General features: G+C 38.4%; 2 protein-coding genes across 2 annotated transcripts in view; one reads left to right on the top strand and one right to left on the bottom strand.

The window, feature by feature from the left end:
• LOC118322520 (guanine nucleotide-binding protein G(I)/G(S)/G(O) subunit gamma-13-like) overlaps positions 1–5,863 on the top strand; it is an 81,578-nt gene extending 75,715 nt beyond the window's left edge. The window contains exons 2-3 of the mRNA XM_035654225.1: positions 604–730; positions 2,258–5,863. Coding sequence (XP_035510118.1) covers positions 633–730; positions 2,258–2,363 — 204 coding nt within the window. The 5' untranslated portion in view covers positions 604–632 and the 3' untranslated portion in view covers positions 2,364–5,863. The remainder of the gene's footprint in view (positions 1–603; positions 731–2,257) is intronic.
• Positions 1–12,169, bottom strand: part of zgc:158403 (tetratricopeptide repeat protein 39A) — a gene marked incomplete at its 5' end in the record, with an annotated part of 767,589 nt that overhangs the window by 536,568 nt on the left and 218,852 nt on the right.

The raw sequence follows: 12,169 nt of genomic DNA, 5'->3' as shown, positions 1-12,169 counted from the left end.
TCAGCTGATGTGTGTTTACGACTAGCTGTGATCATATGATATAGCTGGAATTGAGAGCTGAGCCTGACTTCGTGGCCTGCCTGAACTAACGCTATGCTTAATTACATGCTGTCCTTTTTCTTCTGTTTGGGCATGGAAGCTTTTTCCTCCCTTCGTATAATTAATAGCAACTACTCTAGCTTGCAGTCATGAACTTTGGTGTGAAATGATCAAACTACAGGTGGCAATACAGAAAAAATTAACCAGAATTTGCATAAAATGTATGTGCTGTTGAACTGCTGTGATGTTAGTTGAAAACGTAATTAAATTTGGCATATTCATAAAAGCTGTGGAACTTTCCCTAAAGTGGAAACAGCCCCAAGGAAAGCATAGAAGGCAACTGAATGTATCCTGTGGTGTTAAGTGGGTCTCTTAGTTTTGGCAGCACTTGTTTGTACTCTATTCTCCCTTCCTGTAGGTGGAATCGCTAAGCATGTGGTTGTAAATCAGATGTACTCCATGGTGTTCTTGCTGGAGGGCACAGTTGTATTAAGTGTGTCTGCCTACTATTTAACAGTGTTATGTACTGCATAAATATAACTCTGGCCTCCCCGCTTTGCACAGGTAGAAAAGCCCTACATCAAGCTGCAGCCATGGATGAGATGGACCTGCCCCAGATGAAGAAGGAGGTGGAGAGCCTCAAGTACCAGCTGGCCTTCAAACGAGAGAAGTCCTCCAAAACAGTGACTGAGTGAGTGGTTAGTCAACAGTGGCTCTACGAGCATCTGCACAAAAGCCCTGAAAAAGTCAGTAGCTCTGAGGCCAAAACAGCTGTCAAACACTTCTTTCTTACCGTATTGTTTGGCGCACTTGAATTAAGCTATGAGGTCAAAAAGACACATGCAGAAAAGAAGCTTTACGGGAGCCTTACGCATGAAGTGTTCCCTATGACAATTATGGAAAAAAGACTGAAAACTGTAACCCTGTGATATGTTCATGCTGTATATTTTGTGAACCATTCTACCCCTATTTCTCACTGTAGGATAGGTAGCAGTGATTTGTAGCTGCAGTAATCAATAATATACATCAATATAACAAACACTACTCGCAGAAGGCAAGAAATATCTTCTGTTTTTTGTAATAAATACTTGATATGACAGTATTAGTCATTCCACCACAATGATAAAACAATAATATGGCTTCATTAACTAATGCTGCCTTGAAGGCTATTGTTACAGCCACAGCACACGTCAAAGCACTAAGCAAAGCTGCAGCAGTCATTAAGTTCTGTACAGCACTCTCTTTGTCTGTCTCATGCTCTCACTGCAGTGCCAGTAGATTAAGGGCCAATCACAGAAACTGAAAAGAAACACTCCATTTGAGGCTTCATCAGCACCGCTTGAGAGGACCGTGTTTTGACTAATGCTGTTTTTCATGTAGAGTACAAAAGTATTCAGGGTCAGTGTTTTGAAACCCTGCGTTGAACTCTTCTGAATATAAAAATGATGAAAAACATAGAAGCAGTGAGTGTGTTGTTTTCTCAAGTAAAGCCCTGTTTATGGATAATTAGCTGGATTTAAAGTGACATTGTCTAACCTTTGAGGGATGAAATAACACATTCTTCTTTTTACAAATGAAAAGTGGAAAAGGGTGTTATTTCTCCTTTTAAAAGTTACATTGTGTTACTTTAAGAAATACACTTATTCTAGGGGTGTAAAGATCTACTGATATGAGTCAGAAATTGGTTTTAACATTTTAGATGCAACTACATCAAACAGTTGACTGAACTGTTGACTTGTTTAATCCATACAAAAACTGATCTAAAAACAACATGTTGTGGTTTTACGGGGTTATGTGGGACTACAGATTACAGACTACAGGAAGTAGTATAACTTTCTGTGCGGTAGATCTGTATTTGCCCTAAAGACATAAGAGTGGTTTTGGGAATTACACAATGAAGCACAAAAACAAAAGTCACATTACTCATGTATTTGTGACGGATAAATATTGTGAGAGCTAATAACATTTGTAGTCTGATTTTAACTGCTGTAAAGTATACAACTATGGTTAAAGTTCAGTTAAATAAAACTTTCTCCTGAAAGTAAAAGTACACAACAAGCTGCAGTCGCAGAAGTAAATGTAATTAGTTACTTCTGGCGCTCAGATTCTCTCTCTCTTTCTTGCCTTGTATGGAAAAAAGGAAAAGCGGATAGGGGATGGATTGTGGTAATAAACTTCCTCTGGAATTTGAAAAATGTCTCTCTGTCTCTCTGCGAAGCTTGGTAAAGTGGATAGAGGACGGCGTCCCAGAGGATCCCTTCCTGAACCCGGAGCTGATGAAGAACAACCCGTGGGTGGAGAAAGGAAAGTGCATCCTTCTGTAGAAGAAACCAACCACTCTACCATGACCTTTCAACTTTAACCGCCCTGACCAACACACACCTACAGATGACCCCTGAACCCGACCCTCCTGGTCCGGCCTGTGAAGGCCACAGCCGGGCAGCGCCTCCTAACCTCTCACCATGAATGTACAACAGCTGATGTCCCCCAACTTCACCCGAACACACACCCCAACAAGGGCACAGAAAACACACTGACCGAGACATACACTCACACACTATCACTCCTAACTTTGGGGTTTTCCCCGACTGCCACATATTCACTGCAAGTTTATTCCTGCCACGGCAATGCATCATTACTATGATATATGACAATGATGATCAATACTCTTATTACATGTCTCTATATGGATATATGATGACTTATTTATGCAGCTGATAGTCACACGCTTTCTCTTTTCAATCACTATCTCTACTCTCAGTTTTTTTCTCCTTACATTTTTGATTAATTGTAATAAACTGTAGAGTCACAACTCTCACTGCCAGACCGTAGATCTGCTGGGGTAATTTGGTTCTGTGTCGACATACGAAGCACTTACAAAATGCTCACTATAATAACACCAAAACAAATCTTTGGTACTTGTTCAATTGGAGGTTAATAGATTGTGCAAGTCTGTGGTTGACAAAATAACCTCTTTAAAGTTGTTAGCACCTCATTAAAACTAAATTTAATTTAATTCATTAAATCTATAGCAACCTATAATGATTTAAAATTAAATGAAAATCATTTATACAGTATACTTATACACCAAGGATTTGCTTGTGTTCGCTTACAGACTATGGTTTTAATGTTATACAAGACCCCCAAGTGAAAAATTGGCCTTACAAATGTAGAACCTATATCTCGTAAATGATATGTTCTCTTTATGTGAATTTGCTCAAAAGTTAAGAAAGATGCTAGTTCTTACTCATAAAGCTTTTTGACCATTTTTATCTCATCTACTGTTGTCATCACAATTGTAGATGGGATTTAATCAGGGCTAAAGACTAAAGATTTTCATGGTCGACTAACAGTCGTTAGATAAAGCCAATAGTCGACTAGTTGTTGCACGTCTATTTTATTAATGTAATTATTTAACTAAATATATATCTATACTTTAACAGCCGTTTGCTTAATGCTATTGGCAAACGCGGTAAGGATTCAACTTTCTGAATGTAAAGTTGCGCGGTTACATTATAACTTCCAACTGAAAAAAAACAAACACTCACGACGGATGTCATCGTCTCCGGAGTCAGAGTCCTGGTTGGAGCCACTGTAAATCACCTCGCCTCTGTCAGTTTTAGAGGCTGTGAACCCGGTTCCGTCACTGGCTCTGGTTCTGGTGTTCATTCTCCTATGCTAGTTCTTATGCTAGTAAACAAACTTCCTCCTGTCCTTCGAGCTCCCAGTCCTGGTAGATACTGTGTTACAAGAGCAAAGGTCTGGGGTCGACTAAGACGGTTTAGTTAGTACACTTTTTTTAAAACTTAGCTACATATATGCATCTCCACTGGCCAGATTACAAATTTCCTGGGCTACATGTAAATCAAGGCTGGCTTTACTCCAGAACGTGGTAGAGAAAAGAAGGATAGTTTGAACACTGTAGAAATTTAGTTACGAGTTAGTGTTCCATTAGCTAGCTAACTACTATTCGTAAGCTTACACAAACAAGTGAAGGAATCATATTTAGTGGTTTTGTCAGTCAATCTCTAATGCTTCTTGGGTGTATTTAAATAGCTTTTTGACACATGAACTGACTGAGTGTAAATAGTGTTTGCATTCAAGACATTTCCCATCCAACATGGGGCAGTTGTAATACATTTTATACCCATACTGCAAGCCATTGTAACAGTACTGTATGAATTATCCTTATTACAATTCTAAGTCAATAGGTTCTTATACAAATAATATAAGCATGTTTTTTTTGTTAGCTAATTATACTTATCTTTTAATATGTTAACCACAAACTGTTAGAGAACTGATTTTTTTTAAAGATAAAGAAATTAATTCCAAAGATTTGTTGGTGAAGGTGTCAGTATGCTCAAAATAAACTAGTGTGTGTCTAGTGTCAGCAAAGACAAAAGTGCTTGTGGCTGTTCCAAACATCCATGTCACAGAGACAATGGACGCCATTACACAGAGGACACGAAGAACATGCATGAATTAAGAAAAGTTCCTAGTGTCAGCAAAATTAGCCTTGTTTTCAGTTCTTACAGCTATCGTCCCATTGTGACTCCTACAGTTTTCATATGTAGTTTTGATTTCATACAGTGCCGCAAAGCATGGTTATCATATTTACAATCTGAAGATCTGCAACCAGTGTTGTCTTGCTTCAGTGTCTTTGGGTCAGAAAGCGTCATAGCAGCTCTGTTTGTGTTGTCAGAAAGCTATGGGTCTCTGGGGGAGGGAGTTGAGTGTACTGCTCATTCTACTCCTTAGCTACAGCCCCTAAGGACAACACACACAGGCTCAACATGCAAACGAAAAATCCACACATGTACAGACAGACCCCTTTAACTTATTAACTTATTGATCAATACGTTTATTTATTTATTTATTTATTGACGAGACCTTTCTCTCACCTTAGTTTTTGTTTTCCATGTCTGCACTCCCTCTTCCTCATACCCCATTTGAAAAAAAAAGGAAAGAAAAGAAAATGACCAAAAAATCGACTACACCTTGCCAGATCACCATCTACTACTGCCTTGTACACAGTTTCCTTAAAACGAGAATGTAAATATGTGGCATGATCACCGCTGACCTCAGAACTGGCCTGCGTGTGAGTGATCATCTTTAAAATATCATCATAAAAAAAAGGTGCATTAATTTGGATGTTAGGCTCCCTTGCAGATTGTGAAACACACATATGTGCAGCTGTGTAACACACACACAGGCAGGCCTGAGGCAGAGCAGATCAACAAAACACACACACACACACTGCTTAGTGAGAATGTGTATGAGGGGAGGAGTGGCAAGGATGTGGGATTCTGTAAATGACTTGGGACAGGGGAGCCTCACATCATCTCAGTACTGTAATGAGTCTTATTATGTACATTTTGTTCAAGATGACCCAGTTCCCTAAAGGCTACTCAGTGCTCGTATGACTTTGGTCCTATTATTTGTAACTGCAAATATTTGATTTTTCTTCTTTTTTTAAAAACAAACAAATTTGAACAGTTACATGCTCCATGACTTGCTAATAATAAATTATTTTTATTAAACATGCTTGCATTTATCTTAGAACTGTAAAACCTCCTGTAAAATAAATTAATTTATTAAAATATATATGGGGAACACAATAACAAATGCAATTGTACCACTGTACCTGAAGTGAGGCCTGTGAATTTAAGATTTCCAGTACTACAATAAGCATATATGCAACATGATGACTCTAATTGGAGCCATTTTAGAAGTCCCATTCATTGAGAGGCATGTACAATATGCATTCCATTATTTTTGACATAATGTTTTAGTTATTTTAAAGCTGCAGTAGGTAACTTATAAAAATATTTTTTTCCCCCATATTTGCTGAAATTTCACTAATATCTGACAGTAGTACATGAGACAGAATAATCAGTGAAAAAAAACAGGTTCCGCTCCTGGCTCCTCCTTGAGCTCCTAATGGTATGCAAGAAGTCAGCGGGCCCTAAAGCGAAACAACGCAATCAGAGCTGTGAAAGAACAGTTGATTTGTGAGTCTCAATTATCAGTTGTCAAATACTGACGGTTGAGGGAAATGAGCTATCTTTAAGCCACCAACCCAAAGTGTCCTGGGAATGAGACTCACCACCTTGGGCTCTGATTGGTTGCTTTTGTTCAGGCCGCGGTGGATTCCCTTTGCAAATACTATTTAGGAGCCTAGGAAGGAGCGCAGAGGAACCTGATTTTTCACAGATTATCTGTGCTCACGTTCTACTGTCAGGATATAGTGAAAGTTTCAGCAAATATGACAAAAAGTTATTTTTATAAAAGTTAGTTACTTTGCAGCTTTAAAAGTTTACGTGATGGACAGTACAATGTTAACTAGTTGAAAGAATGATACTAAAGCTTTGTGTTAAAATATAGCCTTGTAATTTCATGATAAATGCATGAAAGTAGACTTTTAAAATGGCTTCCAAAGTATGAGGTTCAGGTTTCAGGTTTGTAGCTTTTCCAGTGTTAGGCTCAAGTTTATTCCCTCCTCCAACATTAAATTTTGACCTCTTACAATACCACTGGAAAAGCAACAAGTCACAGGGGCCTCGCTCCAAAAGTACATGAGAGGATTCCCAAGTCTGCCTGTCCCTTGTCTGTTTTCTGTTCAGCAACTGTAACTTTATTTGTTTGGTTTGTTTTTATATAATCTGAACGTAAGTACGTATGTATGTTATTACTATTATTATGACAGCATAAAACCTTGTCTAAATATCTAGCAACATATTCCTTGTGAGAGTGCTTTGGAAAAATTATTATGCATCAGATCAAGTCCTAGAGTAAAGATGACAATGAGCAATAAATTAAAGATCATTTTTTATTGAATGTTTTACAAAAACATTTATCTTATTGAATAAAGTAGAAGATTTTTAGACAACTTGGTTGTCTTGGTTGGTTTTTATGTGTGTTTGTACCTGTGTTAATATAAATATAAATATATTTTCAACAGCAAATCTATAATAAGAGTGGCCTGGTTCCATCCAGATCTTTAAATCACTGCCCATATCTTCTCTTAGCTTACTGGCTAACTAGCTATCATGGTAGGCTGACACACCTTTTTTTTTTCAGCTAGTAGAATTCTACCCTTCAAATTCTAACAAACTGCAGTTCCTTGGCTCCAATCATTAGATTTACATTTGATTAGTTTTTAGGCTCCTATACCAAAGCTACACCCTGTATGCTAAAAGGGGGTTGCTAATTTTCTCCTTATAGTTACTTTCTACAAAAGGGCCTGGCTAAACAGAAATCCTTCAACCAATGGCCTCGAAATCTAGCTTACTAGCTAACTAGTTATTGTGTTAGTCTGTCACATAGCATCTTTTTTTTTAGCTGGGCCTCAGTATGATGTTTCTTAGCCAGAGAAACTGCAGTTGTTTGGCTCTGGCCATCAGGTTTTCATTTGATTACCTGTACTACAAGTTTTTCAGCCTCGTAGAGTAGCTCTGCCTCTGGGATATGTATGCAAAACTTCAAATCTGTAACAGAAAGCAGAAATGAATGAGGGAGCAAGAGACCTGGAGAAAAAATAAAAAAGACTGAAAGATAGGAAGTATAGACAGTGGAGGCAGATGGTCCAATGGAAGGCAACACTCAAGGAAAAGACGAAAAGCTACAATCTCTTCTCCTCCTTCCCGTCCACTGCTTCTTGTAACTCATGAATAATAGAAAGCAGGCGATATCGGAGGGCTCTCACTCTCACCCTGTCAGTGATCTCTCACTTTCTCTTCCTCTCTCAGTCTATCCCTGCATCCCTTTTCTCATTTTCTCAATCCCTTACTTCTCTCCCAATATTAATCCATAGTGAGCTGTGAGGAAAATGTATATAGCAACATTAACTAGTGTGTACAAGCATCAATATATAGACTGAACTGCTGGGTAGTAGAGCATACCTATTACCGTTACCCATTAAATAGACAGATCAGAATCGCAATCAGAAACAGGTTTATTGCCAAGTGCATAGCAGTCAAATTATACAAAGTATAAAAGAAAAACAAGTACAAGTCAAGCAATCATAAATACAAAATAGAAATATACATTAAATACTTACTTAAGTGAAAAGAGCTGTACAATGTTGGAAATGAGGAGAATGAAATAGTCAAATGTTTCTAGTATAAAGAATATGTGAGAGCTTTGATTGAGCCCAAAATTCAGGCCTGTGTGAGCCCAAACTGAACCACGGCAGCAGTTTTGGGCACGACCCAAACCCGAATCACTGCTTTACAAATACACAAATAAATAATTTAAAAATTTTATTACTGACTTAAGTTTTATCAAAACTACTCAATAACAAATTAAATTACCGACCTACGGCAGCAGTCTTGGGCCTGAACCCAGCCCGAACACAGAGGTTACAGACAAGAAAATATAAAAAGATTTAACTTGACATTCATTTTAACCATCATCATCAAACAGACTGTCAATAATTTTCTCGATTGAATCAATTAATTAATCAAAAATAAACTCAAATAGACCACCAAAACAGCTGGCAGCCAATCAATAATTAGATGTAGCTCTAATTTGTACTTGTTTAGGAAATCATTGCATCATCAACTGTTGACAAGACTTGCAAGGTTTCTATACATGGCTTTATATCTTGAACTGTCAATTAATTATTTAACAAAAAAATCTTAAACTCAAGGTCCACTTACAAGCTTTTTCTGTAGCTTTTAATGATATCTTACAGTCACAAGATGAACTTAGTAAACCACAATTTCCACAGTCAAGAATTAACTTTCACACTCAACTATAAAACTAACAGTATATATAAACGCTTAATACCCAACCAACAAAAATCAGTGTGTCTATGTCTGCGGTTGTTTCTTTTCTACTTTCCGATGCCAGTTTTCTGTTTAGTTGACTGGTAAATTGAGAAAGTGAGTGCTTAATTTACTTCCCCCAATGCAGCAAACAATCTTTTTTCTCGTCGTTTGCGTTCCCTCCTACTCTCCCGTACAATGCTCTTGAAAACTTTGGAGAGCGACACAGCAGCACTGCAGAGCGAAATGCAAACAATCCACAATTTTTCCTAAATGAATGATTTGAATGACAATTTAAACTGTGGCCTGTGATATGTTTGGGGACCTCTGGAGCGTGAAACAGGGCCCCAACGGCCCCTGTTCATAAAATGATGCAGATACCTTCTGGCGACTGAGGGTAACATCTCAGCTTTGGTTTATTGCAGATAGTTTACACACTGGAGTGTCGATTTAAACGTCAAATTGTTCAGTGGGTATATTTTGAATAAAAGGAAGAGGAGACGATAGGAGGCTGACTCTTGCTCAGGGTGTGTCTGTCTGCTTTTTATGGGTCAGCTCCCCTCAATCCCTTCGACACACACTGACACACACAAGCGCTCACTAATGCACTCAATCCCCCTCACTCTTGCTGCTAAATCCTCACCCCCATTGTCCCTTTCCCCCTGAAATCCTCAAAGTATCAGCACTCCTCCACACACACACACACACACACACACACACCCCTCTCCATACTCAGTTTCTCCAGTCTGTCTGCAGTCAGGGCTAATGCACTGGTTAATGGCTGGCTAACTCCCTATTCACTCTCAGATTACACCCTTGCTCACGCAGGAATACAAACGTGCAGACCGGTACATCTCCGCATGCACGTGCACATTCACGCATATACCTAAACACACACTGTGGTAAACATGCACATACACAAACACAAAACAGGCACTAATGGCCTGTCAGTCCTCAGCATGTACATTCACGAGTGGATTAGGATTAACAATCCACCCGCAACATCACTACACACACACACACAGTGTATACAAAGAGAACCAATCTCTAATGCACATTCTGCTGGTGGTGGTGATAATCTCTCTCTCTCTCTCTCTCTCTCACACACACACACTCACCACATACACCAGGCCGACTGCTCTCTGTGCTGCTGAGGTCACCAGATGCCATCTAATCTAAGAGCTTTAATCCACTCTTTCGGGGACCTTCTCTCTTTCCCCCACTCTCTCATGAGTGCTCTCTGTTTGAATGCGCTGGGGGCAGGAACTGCACATAATAGCACATATTGTGTTGGTAGTTGGTCTCAGACATGTAAAACCAGCCTTAAGCCTATTGAGATACTCCAATACTGAAAAAGCACTAATCTGTCCCCAGAAAATATGTCAAATATGTTCTCCTTTTTTGAGTGCTGTCTCTTCTTATTTCCAATGTATTTCTGTTTGTTAAGGAAAACATTAAGTGTGTGTGTTTTCCCCATTTGAAGCTATCCTACTACTGGGAAATGTATTATTCTAATTGTTAGCAGTAAGCAACCAAAACTAAATGTAACAACAAGTGGAAGGGCACTCTTTCGGGGGAATCACAGACTATTCCTTTTCAAATGTTGATATAGTCCTCAAAACTATAAGCCTTGAAGGTTTAAGACAAAAAGTTGAACTGTCAACATTAAGGCTTCAGTATGCTTCAAAAGAACTACAAACATGTCTGAAAGCAAAAAGGTTAATACGTGTTCCAAATGGCCAAATGTAGAAGAGAGGGTTGAGACACTATGAATCGTAGGATGAGGACACTTTTAGACACTTTGTTGGAAGGCATTGATTGGAATGCACGCATGGCAGAAGTAATTGCATGAGGAATGAAACAAACAGGGATTGAGAGAAAAGTTCAAAACTGCCAATTTTGTCACCTCTGCGCATCGACAGTAGGAGGGACAAGGATAAATGTGATGAATGTGATAACCCACATACAACATTAGCACATACATGCTATCTATCAACTACCTATATGCAGGGTTCTCTTTCTCACTCACACACTTCTCCTTCCTTTCAGATGCTACAATACTTACAGTGATACCAAATAAAGTAACTACAGCTCTCAAACTGTATGTGAATGAAATGATGTTCAAGATAATGAAATAACCAGAAATGTAGAAGGCTAATATAAATCATTTTCCACTGATTTAGACACATAATGTTAATACCAAATGTACACCTCATTTTAATCATGTTTTGACTACTTTGACACTGGAAAATTTCACAATATACTGTTTATTAAACATCAACATGGATGTTGAATTCACTTCACATATTCAGTCAGAACACCTCTATGTTAGTTTGCTACAGGCTAAGGGGAATGTAATGGGGTATCTTGCTATCACACCAGAGTGTGCCAGGCAGAGTGATGGCAACAGCAGTTATGCTAGTGAAAAGATCCCCTAAATTCTCTTTTTTCCATTTCATTTGAATTCTTTCATAGCACGCACAGGCAGCTTTGAAAGCAACCTCGTGTTAACTTTGAAAGATCCGTTTGTTTTTCTCTCTTATGTGTTGACTATTTTTGGCATTCAAAAATATTCTGTCTGTGCTTTTCTCTAACTCCCCTGGCTCAAAATGTTTACTGTCTCTTTCAGCCTTACGTTTCTCAAAAGATATGACCTGAGTACGTCTCTATCTGCCTGTCTCCTGGCCTGGTCCTTCAGATGACCCCGCTGATCCACTGATCGGAGCAGTGGATCCCATCCTCTTTAGGTTACATTCAACGCTCATTATCTCAGTAAGGGTTAATCCACCGGAGCTGCAGCTCAGACACTCACATAACACTAAGCTATATCCAGATGGAGCTGTCAAGAAACTTGAATGTTTTTACAAATCTGTGCCAGCTCTGGGCAGCTTTTAGTGGCACACACATGCAGCAGTCAGTTACTGCTGAACATTTGCTCTGCCTCTGAGAAGTATTTGACTTTAGCTTGCCTTTTAGCAGTTATAAATGTTGGTATTACAAAAGGTGTTTCTAATCAAGAGAATGGCAGATCTAAAGTAAGACACTTCTACAGTGCTTATTATAACTGTAAAATCGGATTCATTATTATTTTGACCAACTTCTTTAAACCATTTAAGTTCATTAAAGCAAACCATTTAAGCATGAAAACATATTTGAAACAAGTAACAAGTATTTACTGTTAAGGTAACTTGGGTAAATTGAGTTAATTTTACCAATTCCATTCAGTTAATTGAACTTAAAACAAAAAAACTGACACAATAACAGAATTTATCTGAATAAAGTTATGTTACCATTTTGTTTGTATATTCAATTCAATAATAATATATTCAATCTATTAGGGGATCCTAATAAAATAATAAAAA

This window comes from Morone saxatilis, unplaced genomic scaffold, assembly GCF_004916995.1.
Source record: "Morone saxatilis isolate NCDOM2014 unplaced genomic scaffold, NCSU_SB_2.0 Contig14, whole genome shotgun sequence".
Lineage (NCBI taxonomy): Eukaryota > Metazoa > Chordata > Actinopteri > Moronidae > Morone > Morone saxatilis.
Note: the sequence above shows the minus strand (reverse complement) of the source record. Positions and strands in the feature narration are given on the sequence as shown.